The 25,475-nt window shown below is 40.3% G+C and overlaps 1 protein-coding gene across 4 annotated transcripts in view; it reads left to right on the forward strand.

Annotated features, from left to right (window-relative positions):
• SPRED2 (sprouty related EVH1 domain containing 2) overlaps positions 1-25,475 on the forward strand; it is a 93,981-nt gene that overhangs the window by 57,295 nt on the left and 11,211 nt on the right. For all 4 annotated transcript variants that reach the window (XM_026668456.2, XM_087949035.1, XM_087949044.1 and 1 more), the window contains 3 exons: positions 6,582-6,759; positions 9,891-10,059; positions 10,848-10,912. In XM_026668456.2, the coding sequence (XP_026524241.1) occupies positions 6,582-6,759; positions 9,891-10,059; positions 10,848-10,912 (412 nt within the window). The remainder of the gene's footprint in view (positions 1-6,581; positions 6,760-9,890; positions 10,060-10,847; positions 10,913-25,475) is intronic.

Below are 25,475 nucleotides of genomic sequence, written 5' to 3' on the forward strand. Positions count from 1 at the left end.
CGCATCAGGGCTTGGTTGACATCAGGGGGGGCGGGACTGGGCAGGCGTAGCCAAATGAGTGGGCATGGCCAGCTTGACATCACTCACTGAGCATGGCTGACTGGGTGGGTGTGATGCCACTCCCCAAACTGCTGGCATGTTTCCTCTTCGCATTGGGTAGACCTGGCTGAAGCAATGCGGGCCAGCCCCTTACATTTTCCAGGACAGCCCCACAGGCCGGAGCCAACCACATCACAGGAGAGCCGGATCTGGCCCATGGGCCTTGTGTTTGATACCCCTGGGCTAAAGCCAGCACAATTAATAAATTATTATTAGTCTTTCCTATTCATATATTCATATTTGAGGAGGTGGTGAGGTAAATCTGGCAATATATTCCTCTGGAAAGAATTCCAAAAGATATCTCCCACACCCATCCACTTGTTAATAGCCCATTTCAAAGTCATAACGGTGGTAAAATGAGTTTTAACTTATGTTTATTCATAAATGTATTGGCAGTTCACTATTTCTGTTCTTGTTAAACCTTAATGTTTAGCTTAGAATTCTAAGGAGCTATAATTGGTGCTATAATTTTGATCAAAGACATTGGAAGAAGAATCATCACCCTGATGTCTAGGTTATCCATTTATTCCGCCTTCCTGAGTGTTATGGCCTAAGGCCTCAAAAAAAGATGTCTGACTTAGAAGTGCAGGAAACTTCCCCAGATATATCAGAAAGTCCCTTAAATAATCACTTCATTGATGTTGGTTGCATGTTCTCACAGAAACTACAGGTAGTCTGAAGATCCATTTAGTCTCCCTCTGACAGTCATCATTACATTTGCTGATTGCAGATTCCCTAGCCAGTGTACTTTCCCTTATCTCTAAGTGGACAATATCCCTGAATTGCAATATTATATTATTGGGGAGGATTTGTCCATCTTTCTGACAGATCATTTCAGTTGCTTGTTGCTTTTCCAGTTTGTGAGCCCTTCAAGATACTGCAGAAATGAAAACCAAGAATACTAATACTATCTTTATTGTAAGATTACAGTAACAGAATATTGCAAGTCTGAAATCACTTCCCCGCTCTCTGACCAGAGAATAAGAGAGAATCAATTCTCCCTTAAATGCTTTTTCTACCCCATTCCTGCTATGGATTCTGTTCCCTCTTATTGGATCATTGTCTAGGCTGCAGCTCTTTCTTTTTTATCTAAAGGTTGTTCTCCCAGCTGTCATATCTCCCAGCTGTCATATCTCCTCAGTTAAAGGTGATAGATCTGCCTTTGGCTTCATTGCAGATTTTTCCCTTATCACATCCTTACAGATATTAACATTTCTTTAATTAGAATATTAGGATTTTTGAAATATTTATAATTGGACTGTGCTTTTTTTTTTTTTTAGACAATTTGCATTTGTTGTATCCAAGCTGACAAAAATCAGAAAGCGGCTTCACTTGTCAAGATTTTAACTGTACTGAATGGGTTGCCCTTATTCTGACATAAATTTGATAATCCAGTCACAGGGTCTGATTAACAAAGGGAAGAGCAGCTATTTTGCAAGTTTTTATAAGTAATGCAGTTTTTTCAGTATCATTTGATTAGGGTCTTGGGTCCCAACTAGGAAGTTAAAAAGTATACACACATACAAATACACAGGATATAGTGCCCTAGAATCTAGAATAGGATTATTCTTTGAGGTTTTCAAAATGCACAGCTCAATCAATTGATTTTTTTTAGATAACCTCAGTGCTGCTATATCATGCTAATAGTATATCAGGCTATTTGTGATTTTCTGAAGAAATTATAAACCTTTGTCTCCTAGAGAATATTATAATTATACTTATGAAATACACAAGTCATAGCTATAAAAACTGCACCCTGCTCTGCCTCCCATAAGTTTCCAACTAACCTGGCAACATTCAAATCAGCTAAGATTGTGGAAATTGTGTATGTGTTGTGGGGGGAGGGAATCACACCTAGAAGATATTAAGTTATAAGCAACTGCAATTCTTTAGCCATAATGATAAACCATGGTACATCTGATCATGGAGCTTTCTTCCTTTTGTCTTTATTCCAATCTGTAGATCAGGTCACTATATTACCATTACTGTGAATGGGTCTCTTCAGTGGAGATGGGGAAGATATGGTCCTCCTTATCTTACTACTCCATGATATCAACTTTCTCCAAGCTGCGGCTCAGCAGATTTTTATTTCCCATTTGCTGTTTAAGACATCCACATCTGTTGAGGATGGATGGATGGATCTATATTAGGTACAGAAGTTACAAGCTATGGTTTTGAAGATAGCGTTGACTATTATCACATTCATTGTGTTGTTGTTTTTTCCTGTCGGTCACTTTATGAAACTATAAAACTGTTTGAAATTAATAATTTTTTCACCTCCCCTTTGAAATAAATAAGGCCTTTGGTCTGACAGTCATACTAAATAATACAAGCTAAACTTAAAGAAAGAAAGAAAAGAAACAAGAGGGGGGAAAGTGCAAGGAAAAAGAAAGAAAGAGAAAGAGAAAACCCACTGAACTAGATTGGGCTTATTTTAAAGTAAGAGTGTATGGGAATCTTCAAGTCTGAGTGGGACTTTGGCCTATCATAAACTGAACAATGTACCTATGTCTAAAACTTTAGGTTGGCACATTCTCAAAACTGCAGCTGCAATATCCTGTGAATGCTGCTGATTATTGTACATGGCTATCATAAGGGTAATGTATGAGAAAGACTTTTAAGCAATTGAGCAGTGTTGCATAAGTACTATTAATAATGTTAATGCTCATCAAGACATAGTTCATTCATGTCAGCAAGGAAGCATAATTGTTTTGAAATCATATTTCATCCGCATTGCTGTTTTCAGTCTCTAAGCAGAATAGGTTCACAGTCAATAACTGTGTGCCCAGAGTATTTTACCTTCAGATATTTAGAAAAGGATGTTTTATATGGTAGCATTTGTGCTTCTTGGCAAAGGCTATATTTACCAAGTAGCATCTAAAAAGAGACTTAACGCTAATATGCCCAAAATACCCTGCATTGAAGAGAAATGTAGATTTATTTTGAATCAATGTGAATAATACAGAAACGTTTCCTTAATTGTTTCACAAAAGGATATCCATTGTAAACTGAATCTCATTTTGGAACACTAAAAATGCTACCAATAACCACCATTAAGAGAAAATACCATTCAAATCTTGAAAATACCTCCATTTTCTTCAGCCTAATGGCCTTTCAAGTTGTGTTGGATTTCAGCTTACTATGACTTGAGGGAGGTATCAAAACAGGACTAAGACAGAGCACCAAGTTGAAAATGCTAAATGCCTTCTAGAAACATAGAATGTAGCATAAATCAATGCTTTTATTATAAAATGGATATATTGTTTTGCATACAATACCTGATACAGAAGAAATTCATCTCTTCGGAAATTAATATCCAAACTGAAGTCAAACGGATTTTTTTCTTTATCTTTGTTACAGGGTATGTAGCCTATATAGAGTGAGTGATATATCATTCTTAATGAAGATACAAACATAGGGTCTCACAATACTGCGGGTGGGTGGAGTTTGGAGTTAGCAACGCATGTGTATAGCCTCAGGAAAAAAGTAGAAAGTAACCAGAAAACTAAAGAAAAATAGGAGGTAAGAAAAAAATTAAAAGAAATCTAATAAGGTAGTATTTAATTACCATACTTTACTATCCATCTGTCTTTTGATCTTTAAATTCTTACCTCTCTCTTTTTTAGGATCTCATAAACTGCCATGAATTTCCCCATCTTTCCCCTTTTCTTGATCTGTTCATTCCTCTTTCATATATTTATTTTGCCACCTTAATCCTCATTCATTCTCTTTTATTTCATACTGGTCATTGACTTTATATTCAATCCACATTCATGGGGCACCCATTTATTCTGGATCTTATTACGCTTTTCTTATCACAGTTCGAGTCTTACCAGGCTCAAGGTTGACTCAGCCTTCCATCCTTCTGAGGTCAGTAAAATGAGGACCCAGATTGTTGGGGGCAATAGGCTGACTCTGTAAACCGCTTAGAGAGGGCTGTAAAGCACTATAAAGCAGTACGTAAGTCTAAGTGCTATTGCTATATGCACTGTATCATCATACATATAAGTACCTCATTCCCATGGCATTTCCATTGTTTTCCTTTTGCCTGGCATACCCAGCATCATACATTTCCAAACACAAGCAGAAGCACTCTTTCTGTGTATCTTATTTTGCTCCATTTGGCAAACATCTTTGCAACTAACTACATACTACCCACAATTTTATAACCAGCATTTCTGTCTTATTTTTTTTTTCATTTTTTCCTATTCTTTGTAAACATTCTTCTATCATCCAAATTCATTATAAACCATTTTTTATTACTTACCGGTATACCATGAACAGAGATACAAATGGCACTGACCCCAGTCTTATTTAGTCAGATAACCTCTGATGCAGATATTACATTAGGTGCTGGAAGTCAAACGTTAGAGCCGTTTAGTATATTTTCTGTTTACCTGATAAGCAGTAATCTAGTATTTATTAAAGTTGTCTTTGGACCAGATTCTTTACATAGATACTATATTGAAGGCTTGATGGATGTTGGCATGGAAGTCCATGCTATCAGCAGCATGTATATATAGCATATAATATAGCATCCAGCTATACCTCAAGTGATAAAGAAAACAATACTTCCATTTTTTAAAAAAAAACATGTGGGAGATCTTATTTGGTCTTTTCATTCTGGTTGATCTAGGGATATCTCTTTGCTCTTAAATGATGGCTCTTGTTCTAGACAGAAAACAAACTATGAAAAGAGTGATCGAAGGGACTAGGTATTTACCAATTAGCTTATTAGTTTGGGGATAGTCATTTTCCTAAAGCTCCCACCATCACAGGCTTCAATTGAATTAGAGTAGCCAATTAATATAAGATGTACAGATGAAACACTGCCCTCAAAATAGCTTGAGTTTAGAACTTCCAGGACAGGAAAGTTGCTTAAGGGAGTTATTTATAGTCCTTGGACATTATTACATGGGAGGTAAATATCTTAAAAGGTTGATAGGGTCTACTTTTTCAATAGAGTGCTGATCTGGTGTTCTTATTACTGGGCAAACATACCCTGAATGTGTGGATGGACAGACAGACAGAGTAATAAGAACTATTGATTTATTTCCATTTGCCTTTGTTCATCAAGCCTGTGGTAGAAAAGCAATAAATGAGTGATACTTTATCAGGCATGTTTGTTTGTGTGTGCGTGTGTGTGTCTGTGTGAGGTGTGTCTGTGATACTATGGTCATAAGTGTGAAAACTGGTTGTAAGTCACTTTTTTCAGTGATATTGTAACATTGAACAGTCACTAAACAAATTGTTGTAAGTTGAGGATTAGCTGAAGTTGAAATCACATTGTATCATACAAACCTCCACAAAATACAAAGTGTTTCTATTACTGATAGAAAGCCCAGATTGAAAGCTGCGTCTGTGAAATTCGGTTGCATTTATTCTAATGCAATCCTTTATTAAGGATTTGATCATGGGTTTATGCGAGTATCTTCTTGGATATTTTCTTTCTGTAAGGAAAATAGTTTATATTCTATTAATCGGAAAGAGCTGAAGAGAGAGAGAGAGAGATGGAGCTTCTTCAGGCAAGCTACATGATTTGATCTTTTAAGAAAGGATTTCATTCCTGCTGGAATGTTTGTAGTGTAACAAAAGATTCCTCTGGGTAAGCTTGGGATAAGTTGTGTGGGATTCAGAACCTGGCAAAACAGAAAGGAAATAAAAGCAAAATTAAAGGGTCCTTCTCTTAATCCTAAGGTTTCTAGAATAATAGCAATAGCACTTATATACTGCTTCACAGTGCTTTTCAGCCCTGTCTAAGTGGTTTACAGAGTCAGCATATTGCTCCCAGCAATCTGGCTCCTCATTTTACCAACCTCGGAAGGATGGAAAGCTGAGTAATGCTGTTGTATTGTACTTGGATACCTTACCCTTCAACTTGCCCTTCTATCCTACCATTCCTCTCCCTCATCTCCAATAACATATATTTACAGTTCTGACCTTCCCGTTTCAAGTACCAATAGCTCCATACAGCCGGAGTCACGCTGCAGCTTTCTCTTCTAATGCATTTGTTCTGATGTCAGCTTTTCACCAGCAAGAGCCCATAAGGTCGGATTGAATCTTTTTGTTTTGAGATGAAACATAAACATTGATCTCACTCCATAAATTGTTAACTATTCATCCTCCCCCATCCCTATTTTTTTTTTAAAATCATCTGCATCATTTAGCATGTGGAATTAAATTTGAGTTCCCTTGGTGCCGAATGTAGGTTGCTCACATGCAGAATAAGATCTACTTTCTCAATATATGAAGATTTTCCTCCAGGCAGTTTTAGGTCTTCGGCTGGATTGAGCATGAATGACACCTGGAATCTTTCTGTTGTATCACTTTTTAGCTGTGGTGGCAGATCACGTTTTTTTTAATTGAGGTCTACAACCCCAGAAGAGGACTGATTTTTTCCTGTAGTGTCTAGATAATTAGATGCTGAAATCTGTGAAATGTACTCTGTGATTTATTCTCCTCCTGTTTTTTGTCTGTTGCAGTGACAGCTATATTGTGCGAGTCAAAGCTGTGGTTATGACCCGAGATGACTCCAGTGGAGGATGGCTGCCCCAAGAAGGAGGTGGCCTTAGTAGGGTTGGTGTCTGCAAGATCCAGTGCACAGAGGCCAATGGAAGGAATGGATTTCTCATCCATGGAGAAAGGCAAAAAGACAAACTGGTAAATTAAATTGATTTGGTATTTATTGACTTTGGGCCCTTTTCTTCCAAAATGTCCCCTCCCTACCAATCTTTCTTAACATTTCTTAAGCTCCGGCATGACACATCTACAAAGCTTCTCTTAGTGCAAATGAATGTTATCTATTGTTTTCACAAAGAGCAAGGTGCATATTAATGTTTAAACTCCTTAAACATTTAAAGAGAATGAGAATGGAAAACAACACATTCCCCCCAAAAAAATTGCTAAACAAATTAGAAATATTTTTTTAAAAAAAAACTAGCAAAGCCAGCCACATTGTATGGCGTAACTCAAGCTTTTGAAATGGGACTGAATTATTCATACTATTTCATTTGAGGTAGAGTCTGGTAGAGCAAAAATGCCAGTATGATTTAAACTAAGCTCTTTGCCATGACTGTGACTTGCTATGACCACAGCTTCCTGCTACTTTGGGACAAATAACTCTCAAATTTTGGGACTTCTCTTCTTGCTCACTTTTTATCAGAAGGTGTCCCTGTCCAAAAGTTTATTCTAGTCTAATCCAAAGATGGGGTAACAAATTAAAGAGATAACAGATACATGTCTTGTTGCATCTTTAGGTCTTGGACATAACAAATGAGACCTGCAATAAAAGTTGCAGTGTGAAGTCTTCAAAGTCTCAGCCAACTCTGCCTTTCTCAGCAATATTCCATTCCAATGGTAGTCAAATGTGATCCTAGCCAGGAAATACAAGAAAGGGGAGAGAGTATTTCTGAGGCAAGAAGAATTGACAAAGAACAAAAACAAGTTAGTTATGGGTTGAATTACTGTTGGTAAAAGCAGAGTATGAACTAGAAGCAGTTTATATATTTTAGATACTTTAAATAAGGTAAGTTAATGTATAGCAGACAATTGCATTTATAAAGAAAATCATTCCATCTCTTCATTTTAATTTTCTGTGGCAACGATTTTAACTCCTAGTTGGGTTGCTTTGGGCTTTATTCCCCTCATTAAATCTTCTGCCTCTTCCCCTTCTTTTAAAGAAGTTTGTTTCTTCAAATCAAGCTAGCTTTCTGGATGCCTCTCAAAAATGAAGTGGTCCCATCAGATGTGGGACTTTAAGCATGCTTTTGCCTTTGCTCTACACCCCAAATTCCTCACGTTTGTCACTAAAAGTATAGCCAGTACTTTTTGCAACGTGTGCGAGTACACACAAGCACACACACACACCAATATTTATACACACACACATATATTTATATATACACATACACACACACACACACACACACACACATATATATATATATATACACACACACACACACACACACACACACACGCATATCCTGTCAACAGAAAGAAGGGTGCATATTAACCAAGTTGCTTACCATTTCTCCAGGGAGTTCTGAATTGCATTTGAATGAATAAGAAGTTATGACTCAGCTATTAAAACCCTAAACTTGTCAGCTGGAAAGCTGATAGCCCAGGTTCGAGACCCAAGTGCTGCATGATGGGGTGAGCTCCCATTACTCGCTCCAGCTTCTGCCAACCTAACAGTTCAGAAGCATGCAAATGCAAGCTGATAAATAGGTACCACTTTAGTGGGAAAGGTCACTGTATTCCGTATTTTCATGCTGGCCGCATGATGATGGAAACATCTCTCAGGCAATGCATGCTCCCTTGGCTGGACAGAGGAAACCTTTAAACCTTTATAATGAATAACTTAATTTACAACTCAATCATAAATGAATAACTTAAATTAACTTACAGGGTTGTTATGTTCAGTGCCAGTTATAATTCAGGTCTCACTATCCAAGTCTTAACCAATAACGCAATACATAGGTGTTAGCTGTTTCCTGTTGAATGGGGGAAATAGCAAAATTGTTGGTGGATAGTTCCCACCATCCCAAAAATCATAACATTTTGGAAGCTGTTAAAATGTAGTTGTTCTACAGTGAGTGGATAAACCCCTGATAAATGAAGGTACTGTTAAAATAAATACAGAATGAGATGATGAATCAGTTATTATGGTTTGGTCATACAGATGTTTTTGAATGAGCTGGACTTCACTGATTCAGTGATATTGGTTTAGAGATGCACTTAGGGTCAAACCACTATAATAAATTAAACCCTAGTACATTCTAAATAGCATGCCCATTGGCCTTCTACCAGTATAGTCCAGTTTGTCTGGAGGATACGAACAGAGGAAGAGAAAAAGAATAATGATAACATGGTTGATTATGAGATGTGAATGGTCAGTATGGTACTAATTGCTCAAAAGAAAAGGATATTTGTAACTTAGGGTTGAACTGTAGAATCCTTAGTATTCTCTGAGCTTAGTTGTTTGCTTGCAGTGTGGGGCTTGTTCCCTGTTTATACACAATAGGTTGCAATGCCAGTGTTGGTGGGAATATAGTTTTCTCATTGGTAGTTCCTTGATTAGGCTATTGTTTTCTGCTTGATTGTTTGTCTTGTGTTAATCCCTGCTTATCTGAGTGTAAACTGCTGGAGAGGATATGTTCTAGTTTTTTGTTTCCTTTTTAGCTTTTTTATTGTCTCTTTTGAACTATATGTAAATGTGATTTATCTCTTTGTGTCTATTTATCTAAATGCCAGGCTTCCAGGAATTCCCTAGCATTTTTGGATTTAGCTTGGTCTAAGATAATTTCCCAGTTGAAACTGTGGTTGAGTCTGGCCATGTGTTCTAAGATTAAGCATATTTCATTTAACAATGGATAATGAAGAACAGCAATGACTCCATGGTACTAACTATATAGCAATATAGATTAGATTCCATTTTGTATGAAAAGGAGTAAAGTCATGAATCCTGAAATGGTACAATATTATATACACACATGTGAAGAATAAGTTCCTAAGTAAATTAAATCTAACTTTGCATATGAAATATGGTGTGTAATGTAAAGGTTTGTGTTCCTGTGTCAGCCAAGCAGGAAATGTTTTAAACATGTTGTCTTCTCATTTAATTTTCCTGATTTCTGGTGTTGAAAGGAGAATCATATCAAGCAACTGCAAAGCAAGCAGATTTAATTATTTTTTTAATGCATGCAAGAGGAAGTAGTAAATTACACTAATAAACTTGTGTCCTTTGCCTGTAAATATCATCATTGCACATCTTTGCATTTTCACCCCAGGTGGTGCTGGAATGCTATGTGAAAAAGGACTTGATCTACACTAAGGCAAATCCTACATTTCACCACTGGAAAGTTGACAACCGAAAATTTGGACTCACTTTTCTAAGCCCTGCTGATGCGCGAGCATTTGACAGAGGGGTGAGAAAAGCCATTGAAGATCTCACAGAAGGTACTATACAATATCCTACCATTTTAATCTGTGTAGCAAAATGGCTGTCTTCTCTATTCTCCGCCACCACCCTTACCATTTTTTTGTTTGTTTTTGGTGCTAATGTTGGAGACAGAATGTTGCATGTCTTTCACTGAAGCCTTGTTACTTTACTTAAATCAAAGTCTTAACCTTCTGTGTTGGCTTTCAGAGAATGTGATCCATCATTCAGCCAGTCCTCTGTACTATCTAGGAACTGTTATGTTAGCAGGAACTGTAAGGTTAATCCAGAGTGAGCTAGTGTCATATATTTCTCATACTGTGGGTCTTTCTTTTTGTTTTCCATATTTGCTGTTATCTTGAATAGACTTTTTAAGCTTTATGTTAAATTGTAATTATTTATTATTATTTTGCCAACTAATTTGTATCTTGGGCTTTACATAGTTGGAGAGTGGCAAGAGAAAGTACAAGTACTAATTCGTCTAATTTTTTTTGTACCATTCTAAAACACTTGATCAGGAATCACTCCAAAAAAAATAAAAAAACCTCACATAGAATTGCTTTTGTGAAAATGCAAAAAAATAGCTTTGTCCTAAAGAACATTGACCTGGTTTTTAAGCATGAGGTCAGGTGTTCCATTCATTCTGGCTTGTTTGACTTTGGAAATGTGGGCTTAGCAGGTGGCTTATGAGAGAGATGGCTGTTCCCAAAACAAATATTTGCCCTCCGCTATATTTTTATAAATAGGATTGGCTGGAATATAATCTTTTATGTAAAGGAACAACACACATTTTAAAATGTCTTTGCAGGTTCTACAACATCATCTTCCACAATCCACAATGAAACTGAAGTTGGAGATGACGATGTCTTCACTGTACGTATCTTCCATATCAAATTAATGTTTGTGGCCTCTGAATGGTTTTTGTCTTTCATGAGAAAGTAGAGCTTATGAGGGGACTGATTGCCATTTGCACAAAGAAGAGGTGATTGTAAAAGTGAAAATGAAGTCTCCCTTAAGCTAAACTTGGTAATAACACGAAGATCACCTCTATACTGCTTTCTTGACAAGAATATTCAAATGATTAGGTTGGTATTCTTCTAGAATATTGCTTTGAATTCCCAGGCATAGGTATCCTGGTGGTGTCCCATTCAAGTACTTATCAGGCCCAACCCTGCTTGGCTATTTTGAGATCAGCCAACTTTGGTTAAATGCTTCCGGTTACATGCAAATTTACATGTAAAAATATTCATTATTGATGTGTTTACTTTGAACATATTTTTTTTCATTTCTGCAACAAAAATAAATGTTATGGCATAATTCTATCAGTAAAAAAAAAATAAGTCAAGATAACAAGATAACCAAATGAATAGTCTCTGGCTTTAAAAATGCCATCCAGTTGATAAATTTATCCTGAGCAGCCATTCTAACGTTGAATTCTAATGGTTAATTTCCCTAGGAAAAGGGAACAGTTGACAAATTGGATGAGATTGGTAAATGCTGCTCTACCACAGGCACCCCTAAGTGGGAATGGCTCTATTGATTCACTCCCTTTCCCCTCTTTTTTGCTTCAAGTAGGAATGCAACCTCTCTCCTATAGGTTAGTGAATCTTCTAAGATCAACTCTCTCTCCAACCTTAGTGAGTAAGTAGAAAAATCTTACCTAATGCTACTACTTAGGATCCTAATCTACTTAGGATCTTACTTAATGCTTAGGTTCTTTTGCCCATTTCAGAAAGTTTTGTGGCACTAGTTTAGAAATTCTACTTTTTCCCTGTGATCAGGTTAGAAAAAGAAGGAAGAGAAGGGCATATTAATGGTGTTCCAACTGTAATCTCCAAATGATCTCTTCCAGAAGTTCTGCTAGAGCAGATCTAAACAGTCTTATTTCAATCAAACCATGACACTGTGAACCATATGCCCAGAGCTTATTCCTCACATCTGTTTTTTGTTTTTGTTTTTCTAAAGTATGCTTTAGCAAAAAGGCTGGTGTCTTTAGAAGGTCTCCGGCCTTGCTGTCTTTCAGGAAAACATTTATCATCTCCTTGACCCAATCACTCAGCTCTGCCCTAGAAGATTTAATAAATCATGACAGGCATCGTAGACCTTCTCATTCCAGGGATTTTGTCCACCTTCTCAAGTTTCACAAACTGAAAAGTAAACTGGCTAGATAGACCCTCAGTGATCATTTGAATAGATTCCGTTTCAGTATTTCATATGATTTATTTACTGGAAATTATTTGAAAAGTAGCTTTTAAGAAATTCACAGACACACTCACCTTTTTATTATGTTTATAACCTATTTGTCATTTAAGGAACAGAAGGGTTCCATTCATATATTGGCCTAGATCTAATCACAAAACTGTTCAGGCTATCAGCATCTCACCATTTCCTGTTAAAGCTAATTCATACTGTGTGTTCTACTTTTGGCCCAGTTTTTTCCTCTGGAATTTGGTCTGTTATTAAGCCTTAGCTCTTGTGACTTAAACTGCATGGTGCTTCTCTATTTCCCTCTTTCTCCCCTCCCTTAATTTTTCATCATCAAAAGTATTGATGGTAGCATCTCTAGTGGACCGAAACAGGCACACAATATTCTTGATTTTTCCATTCAGAAAATTGATTCTGATTCTTCACTGATTGAACATAGGGAGCATTTGAATGAGTGAAGGGTAAAAGGCATCCCATCAAAACCCTCGGACAGGCCTCCTCGGTCTGAATGTCCGGCATAAGGTTTCCTGCTGCAGTTGTGATCAGATCTTCTGTGACAGTTGGCATGTTGTTTTTATCTGTTCTCCAGTCTTATTGTAAGACAAACAACAGCAGGCAGGGTTAAAAGGTGACTTCCTTTCCTCCAGAGCAAAACTATCATTAGCTGCTGCTTCCCAGCTACCTGCCAGAAGTGATTTATAGATTCCATGGTGGAGAAGGGAGGGAAGAAAGGCAGGAAGGGAAGGGAGGGAGGGAGGGAGAGCATCACAAAGCTGGAATGGCTTCCTCTTCCACACAATTAAATAGCAGCGCAAAGGGAGAGAGGATCCCAATAGATAGATATAGCTTTCCACAAATGTTTATCCATACGTGCATTGCTTCAAAATACCCCCCAAATACCAGTATACATTGGTCCTTATATATCCCTGGAAAGAAGCAGATATGTTTTTTCTTCCTTAGCCTCTCTGACATTGAAACTCCACTCCCTCTCCTTCCCCTAAAAAGTTTCTCTATTGCTCGTTTGGAAGATAAACTTTAATTACTTTTGAGTTCCAAGAGCTTAGTATTTTGTCTTCTCCCCCAGCTTGTGGCCAAAAACGCACATTGCAATGAAAGGAGCAAAAAATGATTCAACTGTGGCTGAAAAACATGTGCTTGTTTCCTAAGATGAAGCACCTTTTTAGGGGACTCTTCTTCCGTGTAATAATTTTTCCTTAACTCTTAAGCCTGTGGGCTTCCCCCCCACCCCCCAATATGCTTGACAATAAATTTCTTCATGCGCCTTATCCTGAACCCTTGTTCTTCTCTAGAGGCAACCTGAGTAAAGTCACCTCCTCAGTTTGTCTTTTGTGAAAGAATACTGGGTCGCCAACCGCAAACGTGCACTTTGAGAGCATTCAGGCAACCTACCTTTTAGAAAACATTCACCTGCAGAGCTGATGCTTTGCTTTCTTGTAGTACACAGCCTCTCATGGTGCAACTGTTAGAGAAGCATCTGATGTGAGGTGATAAATATTCAGACTCTTCACTGCTTCAGATTTAAAGATAGTTAACCCCAGGTTACAACTTTTCTTTCAAGGAATTACAAACAGTCTCATGGGTGGAAAGCATTGCATCTTTTTATCTTCTAGTGCAAAGCACATGACAATCCAAGGAACTGGCATAATTGCTAACACACCCATTGATGACATGCCATCAAGTTAGTGTCACCTTTCAGCAACCGCAAAGATAGATCTCTCCAGGATGATCTGGCTCTCCTTCAGATTTTCTGATGGGGCACCTATTGCCAGTGCATTTGGAGCTCATCCATCTTGCTGCTTGTTGCCCTCCTTTTCCTTCAATCTTTGTCAGCATTATGGCTTTCTCTATGATAAGGCAGCTGGTTATGCAATGAACTGGATGCTATCTGCCCCCAAGGGTGGGATGCTACCGGTTCTGCCCAGCTCTATAGCTCTGAAGAGCAGCAGACACTGAACCGGTTCTGTGTTTGCTGCTGTTTGGCCCACCCGCCCATTTGGGCTCTTACCTGTCCTTTATTTCCTGCTTTTTCAACTTCAGCTGCTTTGCGCGGCACAGCTGAGGTTGAAAAAAGCAGGAAAAAAGTGGCTTTTCAAATGCTGCGCACCCGCACGCATGCTTTTCAGCTGTCCGGGTGGCACATATTAAGGGTTTTTACACACACGCACAGCACGCGTCAGGCGGCGCATGCATGAGAAGTGCGCATGCATGTGTAAAACGTAGTCACCGAACTGGAGTAACACCGGTTGAATCCCCCCCGTCTGCCCCCCCCTTACATCTATCTGGATGCTATCTTGCCCTCCTCCTCACATCCCTATTTCTGAAATGGGATGAGCCGTCCTGAATGGTTTGGTTCAGCTTATCCTTGGTGGGGGTGGGGGAGAGATGCAAGATTTTGGCGAAGAATAGTATATTTCAGGAATTAACCATTTAATGTTGTACGTAACTAATCGTTATTGCAGTGTGGCACTGGATAGCACATTTTGTCAAAATGATTCCTGCCAAGATAACCATCTGGAAAAGTTAAAAGGTTTATCAAATCATACTGTACACAATGTAGAGATGTTGATTTTGGCAGGTTAAGAGTGGCATTTTGGAAGGCTGGGACTATGTTGAATGAATAAAATGTTAGGTCATAAAATTAGCACAAAGGATGTACTGTTTCTTCTTTAAAAACCCATTTGAATAAAGACTCTATGATAAAACAAAAGGCCTTTAAAATAAACTTCTGGAACTGTTACATGGAATTTTGGACCATCACTAAAGTTGGGACATTTTATTATCCGAATATAACAATTGTTACTTGAAGTTATGGTTCTTTGGCTCTAAGAAGCTCTTGTTCCATAATCTTGATTTCTCCAGACATGCTGCCATTTCATTTAGCAACCCATTTGTTTTTGCTGCAGTCATACTGGAAATAACTGCTAACAAAATGATGGCCAAGCCACAGACCTGCATATAGATTCCAGAGTATGAATTTAAAAATTAGTCTAAGAAATCACCATCAATTTAGTATGGTCATAGACCAGCAATACACTAAGAAATTACTGATAATATTAGAGCCCAGTTCCTTTAAAGAAGAACTTGGCAATTACTTTTTTCCCCCTTTTGTTGAAGACTGTATCTTGTGGTGAAGCAAATTGCAGATAAGAGTAGAGCCAAAGTGGGTGCTTCATCTCCACATATTCTCTCATTCTGGCACCTTTGTTTGTTTGTTTTCTTCTCTCTCAAGAACAAAGGTTTGAGTTGAATACTTATAAAGAGCTTATGAATGCAATCAGAGGTTGCCCATAGTTTCTCTCTTGGCTGAAAGAACACCCCTTCTTCTACCTTTTGTGGCATTCAAACATTCTACGTCCTTTTCATGCAGTATTTACTCACTAGGGCAGGTCTTTCTTGTTTGTTAACACTTTTGAGTTATTCTAGTTAATTGCGAATAGTTATAGGCCAATCGGATTGCTTGATCACTATATTGCTACTAATGAGCCACAGAGTGAATTAGCTTTATTTGAACGAAAAACCATTCAGTTGTTTTTTTTTTTAATATAGTAGCATAGCATATACATTGACTGTTTGCATTCAATGCAGAAGGAGCAGCCAGACCAAGGAAAACACAAAGCGGTTGCTATTACTGCCTGCCTTGGAATCTATGGCTAAAGTTATATACTCCCCCATTGGTCTTGACAAGCTTTTTCCAGGGGAGTTTGTTTACATTAGCAGTCAGGCCACTTCTGCTCAGAGCATGAATGGTCAATTGGAAGAAGCATCATTTTGGGAGTCAATAGGGATGGAAGGGAGTAGTGTAAATACATGCCAGATTGGATGTAATTTCAGACATCTTCCTGAATTTAAGTGACCTAGTAAGAATGCTGATTAGACTATATTACATTTTGCCCTACATTCTCCTTTGCAAGGATTCAAGAAGCCCTACCATGAGGCCAGTAATTTTTTCCCCTACCTGTTGTACTGAGATGCCTGTTGCTTCTGAGTGAAGAATCCCTATATGACCATATTTCATCAATGTATTTAATTGCCCTTTAAAGCTTTTTTCAGACAGTGGCCTTCAGTAAATTCCATGAATTATTTACTGTATGTTGAAATGTTTTCTTTGGCACTTCCTGAATCTAAGGCTAATCATGTACATTAGCTAAACCTGGACACACATGCAAGCTTATACACTAGCTATATGGACTGGGGACAAGGAAGTCTTCATTCAGTGAGTGTGGCCTCCTGTTCTGAGGACTCTTATGATTGCAATCACTATTTTCTTCACACACCTTGGTTTAAAAGATGCAGGAGGTTGTTAATTTTTTTTTAAATGAAAATTAGAGTGGTACTTATGTCTGTCATCTGGATAGAAAATCGAGAATCTATATATATATTGTATATAGGCTGACAAAGTAAAAATACAAAAGAAAAAAGAAGCTAATCATCAAGTTGTGCAGAAAGTGACAGATCAGTGTAGTGGTTAAGGCATCAGGCAAGAAATCAGGAGACTATGAATTCTAGTCCCACTTTGGGCATGAAGCTAGCTGGAGACATTGGACTAGTCACTTGCTCTCAGCCCACACAGCACTGAGGCAGAGATCCTGGGGCTATCAACGTCTTGAATTACTGATCGCCATGTCAGCCATGTTCCTGAGCTGCTAACTACAGAAATACACTTTGTGTTAGGTTTGAGGCATGGGTTAATGAACGGAGACCAGACTGTAAACCGTGAACTTCAGCTCTTTATTCAACAAGCATAACAGAGACAAAAATCCTCTGGCTAGCAGTCACTCTTTTATAGAGTAAGCTGCTCCCGGATAACCAATGGATAGTGTTTGAACCTTGGCGCGGCCCGCCAACAGCCAGTCAGATTGCTTGGAATGAACCAATCACAACTTGCCATTATATGGGCCAATAGGACGTGCAGGATTACGATCCTGCTAGGCAAATGAATCTTTATTAATTACATTTCTTTCGTTCACAACACCCCTCCCCCCTGGGTTTCGTTTGACGGCCGTGGTGACGTAATCACGCAGGTATGCAGGTCGTTTTACCTGTCTATTCGATTTTCGCTGTTCCACCGGTTTTTGTTTAAAGTTCAGTTCCGATGGAACGCAAGGCTCGTTTCGCCCAGGGTTGATTCCGCGACACTATCAGAGTCCCTTAAGTCCATTTCTGGATCGGGCGGGCATGTTTCCGCTATGATGTTCCTCTGCGGGGAGGATGCCCCCGATCCCGGACCTTCTTCAGGTGGCGCGGGTTTAGTGGCCGTCTGTCCCCGATTACGTCGTTGTCTATGCAGTCTTCGTCCCCTTCGGTATTCCCTCCCCCCTGAGTTTGGAAGTCCGGAGGGTCGTGAGTATTTGATTGTAAACGAGATCGGAGTTGGTCTATGTGGCGTTTCCATATCTTGCCGTCTGTCGTTTTAAGGCGGTAAGATCTAGGGCCAGTGAGGTAGACTACGGTGGCTGGGACCCACAGCGGTTCGCCGGAAAGGTTTTTTGCGTAGACCAAGTCGCCTACCTTGAATTAGCGATACGTTCCGCTGGATCCACAGGGTTTCTCTGGCGAGTAAGACGGGTGTAGTCGGTCGAGGTGGGAGCGAAGCTTCCGCCCCATTAAAAATTCGGCTGGGGTCTTGTTGGTGACACTGTGGGGGTAATGTGTTGTAGTAAGAGTATTTTGTTCAATCTAGCGTCGATGTTCCCGGATCCATTTTTTGGAGTGTCTTTTTAGGAATTGGACCATTCGTTCAGCCCTACCGTTTGCCGCAGGGTGAGCCGGCGAGAGTTAAGGCGTGGCGGATTCCCCGGTCCGCCAAGTATTGTTCGAAGGTGAGGGCCGTAAACTGGGGTCCGTTGTTGGAAACTAGAACGTACGGGAAACCGTGTGTTGCAAATAATCTATCTAGTTTTTTAATGACCAAGTCAGTAGTTGTGCTTTTCATCTTGTGCATTTCGAGCCAGTTGGAGTAGGCATCCACGGTTAGGAGGAAAGTGTGTCCTTTCGTGGGTCCCACGAAATCAATGTGGATGCGGGACCACGGGCCTCGAGGAGTTTCCCATTCAGTGGGAATTGCTCTCGGTGGGGCGTTGCTGACCTCTTGGCAGTTTCTACACATGGTAACCCAGGCTTCAATTTGTTTATCGATGCCTGGCCACCACGCGTAGCTTCGAGCGAGAGCCTTCATGCGGACGATGCCCAGATGTCCTTCATGTAGGGTTTTCAACACAAGTCGCTGTAGTTTCTCTGGCACGACGACTCTATCTCCCCATAGGATGCAGCCCTTCTGGGAGAATAGTTCCATTTGCCGGTGTTTGAAAATGGCGGGGGTTTCTTCGACTGGTCACCCGCGTTCGACCCAACTGAGAACTTTTGCGAGGATAGAGTCTCGTTTTGTGCCGGCAGCGATATCTCTTGCCGTTAGTGGCGGCGAGTTGAGGGTTTCAATTTGCAGCATGGTGAGGGTTGGAGCTGGGTCGCTGAAGGTTTCCGGAAGTGGGGAACGGCTCAAAGCGTCAGCGTGGGGAATGGCTTTCCCCAGGCGATGCTGCAGTATGTAGCTGTAGGCTGCTAGGAATTCTGACCAGCGAGTCATTCTAGGCGATAATATGTATGGGGTTGGTTTATCTCCTGCTAAAATGCCCAGTAAAGGCTTGTGGTCTGTAATTAGAGTAAAGGGCCACCCGTAGACATATTCGTGAAATCGTTTCACGGCCGATACAATAGCAAGAGCCTCTTTGTCAAGTTGGCTATAGTTTCGTTCAGCCTTCGCTAATGTCCGCGAAAAGTACGCAATGGGAGCTTCATGCCCGTTTGGTAACACGTGACTCAAAATGGCTCCAACCCCAAATGGTGATGCGTCACACGTAATATTTAGTGGCAAAGTCTCATTGTACTGCATTAGCACAATGTCGGATGTTAATAAATCCTTCACTTTTTGAAAAGAGCGTTCTTCTCGATGTCCCCAGACCCAGGTGGCTTTCTTGTCGAGAAGTCTATGTAGGGGCTCAGCTATGGTCGCCTTCTGGGACAAGAAGATGTTGTAAAGTTAATAAGTCCCAGGAAAGCCTGGAGATCAGTCTTACTTTTATGTCTTGGGCCGTTCTTGATTGCCCTGAGTTTGTTTTCGGTAGGGTGAATACCGTGTTTATCGAGGAGGTATCCGAGAAACTCTACCCTTTCAGTGCATAGTTGACATTTATTTTTTTTAACCTTGAGGCCGGCGTCCTTAAATTTATGTAAAACCAATCTGAGACGCCTTTCAAGCTCTACTCTATTTGGGGCAGCAATTAACACGTCATCGAAATATGGTACAACCCCTTTTATTCCCTGTAAAAGTCTCTCCATTAGACTCTGAAATATCCCTGGGGCTACACTCACTCCGAACTGGAGTCTGTTGCATTTGAAGGCACCTCGGTGTGTAACGATAGTCTGTGCCTCTGCGGTTTCCGCATCAACGGGTAGTTGTTGATACGCTTGCGCTAAGTCTAACTTTGCAAAGATCTTCCTGCCGCCCAGGGAGTGGAGAAGATGTTGAACCACCAGCACCGGATAAGCGCTCTGTTGGAGTGCGTGGTTCAGAGTGGCGTGGTAGTCTCCACAAATTCTGATCGACCCATCTGGTTTGATGGGGGTTATGATTGGGGTTTCCCAACGGGCGTGGTCAATAGGCTCCAACACCCCTTGGGCTATTAACTTATCAAGTTGCTCGTCAATCTTGGGTTTAAGGGCAAACGGCACCCGACGAGGCTTAAGGCGGATAGGGGCTACTTCTGGATTGAGGCTAAATGATATAGGGGTCCCCTTGTACTTGCCTAAGTTGTCCGAAAATACGTCGTGGAATTCCTGGACGATGCTCTCTTCCCAATCGTCGCTTCCGGCCTGGTGAATGCTGGCCACCTCGATCCCGAGTGGGGCGAACCATTGTAGGCCTAGTAAGCTGGGCCGGTCCCCATCGACGACAGTTAATGGGAGAGACATGGCACGATCTTTAAAAGATACGTGGACCTGACTCACTCCGACGACTGGGATCGAGTTCCCTTGATAATCTCTGAGGATGATTTTCTGTGTTTTGAGGTCTTGCCGACGGATGGTAGGGATCAGCTGTTTAAGGGTCTTCCAGGAAACCATTGAGAGGGACGATCCGGAGTCGACTTCCATCTGGCAAGGTTTGTTCTCGATGTCCACTTCCACTTGGATCTTTTGTTTGTCTAATGACGAAGCATGGCCGATAATAATAGTCTGGTGTGCCTCTTCTCGTCTTGCTGGAAGAGCAGATGTTTTGCTGCTGTAGGCATGGTTGTTCCATTGGTTATTCAAACGATCCCAATTTGCAGGGAGGTTCCCTGGGGTTTGGCGGAGGTTGTTCTCCTTTTTGTTTGTGTTGAATTCCCTCTTACTTCTGCAGACCCGTGCGATGTGGCCTCTCTTCCCACAGGAACGGCAGATTGCGTCAAGGAATTTGCAACCGGATCGCGGGTGGTTTCCCCCACAACCCGCATATGGGCGCTGAAGTTTTAGAGTTTGTTGATCTCGTTCGGCCCGAAGTCTGTTAACCTCTTCTTCATCGCTCTCGGATTGGGACTCGAGGTCCTCGTGGTGCGCTGTCGCTGAGTGTCTTTCTAGTTGAGGCGAGGCTTCACGGGCGAACTGACGGAGCGGTGCGTTGGTGCGGCGCATTCGAGCGGCCGACTTCTTGGTTGCCTCTGCTGCAGTAGCGTCAGCAATGGCATCTGCAAGATCAATGTCCCCTTTTGCCATGATCTTGCTCTGTACTGCGTGGTCATCTAACCCTAGAACTATGCGGTCTCGCATAGCTTCTTCTAGGTCTGAAAACCCACAGAGGCCTCCCAGGTTTCTTAGGTCAGCGATGAAGTCTGCAATACTTTCACCCTTCCGCTGATCCCGTTGATAAAATTCGTGTCTCCGAACCAACGTTGGTATGGCGGGGGCATAGTGAGCCCGTAGGATGGGCTCGAGGTTGTCCCAATCCATTGCTGTCACTTCAGCCGGTTTCGCGAGCGCCTTCGCCATTCTAAAAACGGCTGGTCCACAATGGGTCAAGAACACCGCCCGCTTCTTTCCGGCTGTTGCATCTTTCAAATTGTTGGTTTCTAGAAACATTTGGAACCGATCCATATACGACTCCCAGTCTTCCTTTTCCCGGTCAAAAGGAGCGGGTGGTATAGCGCCACCTGACATCCTGCCGATGTAGATGCGCTCTCAGCCACGTGCTTCGGTTGGTGCTCTGTAGGGTTTATTCAGCTCTATTGTCTCCGGATCCCACCCTCGTCGCCAGTGTTAGGTTTGAGGCATGGGTTAATGAATGGAGACCAGACTGTAAACCGTGAACTTCAGCTCTTTATTCAACAAGCATAACAGAGACAAAAAAAAAACCCGGCTAGCGGTCACTCTTTTATAGAGTAAGCTGCTCCCGGATAACCAATGGATAGTGTTTGAACCTTGGCGCGGCCCGCCAACAGCCAGTCAGATTGCTCAGAATGAACCAATCACAACTTGCCATTATATGGGCCAATAGGACGTGCAGGATTACGATCCTGCTAGGCAAATGAATCTTTATTAATTACATTTCTTTCGTTCACAACACTTTGGTTCAGTTTAGGATTTGCCAATTCTTTTCTCTTGTCACTAGATGACCTGTCATGGATATTACTTGGACTGCTATGTCTGAGGAGAGAGAGAGAAGGAAATGAAAGATAGGAAATTCAATTCTGAGGTAGAAAGATAATGACTATACTACCCAAACATTGAGTATCAATAAGTATTCCTCCTAAAGTTTAAGGGAATTGGGGGGGGGGGGAGAAAGTGATGGACAAAATGCTAGGAGTATGTAAGTAATGAAGTTTAATTGAGTAATGAAATTTATCATTATTAAGTTGCTTGCTTGAGAATAACCTGCTTTATCCTGGATGGGACAGGGGAGTGAAGATATCGGTGTACTTGATAGACGATTACTACCTAAATCTAAGAACTGGGGGAATCTGACTTGCAAAACTGTGGTGTTATATTTACATTCCACCTGCTGTTGGTTTCTTCAGTTGTTTAGATATGTGTGGTTTAATGGTTTTTGACCTTTAAATAAGGCATTTTTAAATAAAATATATGTTGTTGTAGGTTGTTTTTTTAAGGCATATTAGCCATGCAGCTGACCAACAAGAAAATGGAATACAGCATTAAGCATAGTTTTTGATTTGATGATACAGCACAATTGTTCTTAGGTTATTATGATGCCACTTCTTGAATTACATGTTTACAGGCTATACAAAGGATGAGACTGCATTAGAAATTATGGCAGCTTTCTGAAAATTGGTGGCTGGCGTGGTGAAAAGGTGACAGTGGTTGGGCCAAAGTGAATTGCACCTTAAATTTAAAACACTAACTTAATTTTCTTTTCTAGCAATCAGATAGTACCCTTCTCTAAGAACTCAGGCTGATTTATACTCTGCAGCAAATTGTAATTCTAGAAGCCAGTTGATTATTCTTTAGTTTGGTTTATGCACTTGTTTTTTTTTAAAGAAGTCAATTGTCAGAATACGGCAACAAAAGTACTGGATCTCTTCAAATATATTTAACTGGCACACTCCCAGTGTTAGACTTGAGAAGGTTGTAAGACAGTGCTTTATACAGAGATACAGGCTTGCTAAAATAATCTTGAATTTCTATTTGACAGCAGGGATGCAGTTTAAGGTTTTCTGACTCTTTGTTGTGTTTAGTGGAAAATTGTCAAAGGCCTACTTTTCTATTCAGGGCACTTCAATAGTTTTCACTATACAAATCTCCAAAAAATGTCTAAGTGTACTTCTACTTGGAGTAGATTGGGGAAAATGTTAGGATAGTCTATACCTGAAGCCAAAACATAAGTATTCTGGTATCTTTTGAGATTTTTATTGTATATATTTTATTTGTAACAGGATATTTATTATGTAAATGTAACCCAGTTTTTCTATAGTAATAATACATGCCTCTCAATGAAGATGCTGGTTTGTGTGTGTGTGTGTGTATTTTACTAGCAGTAAGGAAAGCAAAGATGTCCATCAGGTATGGCTAGAAAGGGTAAAGCCATACAACCAAGTTCTTTCTTTGCCACAGAGCAGTGGACCTGAGCGTCCTTATGACATCACATAAGAGACTGAACTCTTTTTGCCTCTGTCTTTCTGTTGACACATTTAGAAATTTCACGTTCTTTCTGGCAAGTTGGGCCAACACCAGATTTCTCAGTTTAAAAATACCCTATGTAATGTATACCAGGTTTGTTTGATATCAGTTACATTCATCTCAAACCTTCAATGATTGTATCAGATTTTGAGCCCATGACTTTATGACTCTCACTTATTCTGCTCAGAAAAACAAGCATATTATTTACGGACATTTGCAAACAGTTTGAAAAATGGCGGGGAAAAAACCTTGGAAAGGAGTGTGGAAACATTGTGCATAAAGAGACAATATAAATACACAGATCCAAGAAATGGAGGAAACCAACAAATTTTGGAGATGGAGATATGTGAAGTAGTGCCAAGGGCAAGGAAACTGGACCTGAAATATCTATGTAAGATAGACTGTAGGGATGTGAGATATTTCAAAACTTGCTAATATGAAATTACTTTTGCTTACAATACGCAGGATTTGTTTAGCATATGTATATTTAGTTTGACCATAGGCCTAGCTAGAATAATGATTTTTCCAGCTGCTTTATGTACAGATAATTGCAAGGTCCCATATATACAGTATGTGAAAGTTCTTCACATTTGGCTCCTGCTTACTAAACCAAGCGTCCTTTGTCTGCATTGTCAGCATAAATAATAAAAAGTGTAAAACCATTTATACAATGTTTTAAAAAATATTATTTTCTTTGTCCCTCTCACAGTCAAAACTAAGTAACTATGTTCCTTTCTAGAGATTCCTTCCTGAAGCCTTTGGCCTACATTTGTCTCCCAGAGGAGTGTGAAATATGCTACAACCACATTGCTAAAATGTGCGTGAGAGGGAACAAGAGAAGCTAAGTTTGATTTCACAAATTACAGCCAGTTCAGTTCTCTACACCCACCCAACTAAAAATTTGTAGTTTTGTTTCTAAAAGAACTTTTGATTGCAATATGTCAGAAGTTTAGAAAGGATAGGAGAACCAACTAAAGCTTAGTAAGACTGAATCTACAAGACTTTGGTTTTCATGATATTAAAAGCTGCATCCTTTCGTTCAAATGGTATAGTAGGATTGGAAGTCTGCTGACTTTGTAAACCAGAGTCATTATATCCTAAGTAAACCCAGATCACTATGCCTTATTCTATAAGCCATGGACAAAATAGGCATGATATTTGAACCCAACTTCTGTTTTCTGTTAAAACTGTATGTTAAATATCTGCCTTTCTTAGTTGATGAAATCCTTCAAGAAGGAATTGGACCATGTGTAAACAATATTGAATTCTTCCTTGAAAGAGAAGGTGGTGCCACCTGCCTTGAAAGAGGCAATAGTGCAATCCTTCTTCAATAAATCATTGCTGGGCCCAACAAAGTTAGATAACTCTCAGCCTATTACGTGTGTCAGTGACATTCCCTTTCTGGGAAGAGTCGTTGTGAGGGTTGTATGGCTGCATTTGCAGAGAGCTCTAGAGGAAACCCACATCAATCATTATTGCAGATGGGACCAAGATAGGGGACATGTAAGTCCCGGTCCTGCTTGATCCCTTGGTGACCTTTACTACAGTATCCATCTTAATTGTCAACAAGATGCGGGAGGTACAGCGTTGCAGGGGTTCTTTCTGAGTGAGTGGTTCTTTCTGAGTGAGTGGTTCAGATCAGTGAGAAGGGGGAGTAAGAAGTTAATGGTGGAACCAAATCCTAGGTGGGCATGTCTCTGAGAAGGCAGCTCATGTGTTGATCACCTCCCACTTATATTATGGCAACTGCTCTACCTTGGGTTGCCATTGAAGTTCACTCAGGAATTCCAGCTAGTCCAGAATGCAGTGGCTTGAGCAGTTATCAATGTATTGTTAGTTGACTGTATAGCACATTGAGAGCTGCACTTCTTACCAGTCTTCTTCTGGATGCAATTCAAGGTGCTGGCTGTCACTTTTAAAGGCCTTCATGAATCAGAACCTGAATATATGCAGAATCGACTACTTCCAGCTGTTTCTGGAAGGCTGAGCTCTCTGGATCCCATCCCTTGAAAAATGCCATCTCCTGACATGCCAGAATAAAGCAACT

This window comes from Notechis scutatus, chromosome 1 (assembly GCF_049901735.1).
Source record: "Notechis scutatus isolate UNSWTSFEM ecotype Mainland chromosome 1, rNotScu1.2, whole genome shotgun sequence".
In the NCBI taxonomy this organism is placed as follows: Eukaryota; Metazoa; Chordata; class Lepidosauria; order Squamata; family Elapidae; genus Notechis; species Notechis scutatus.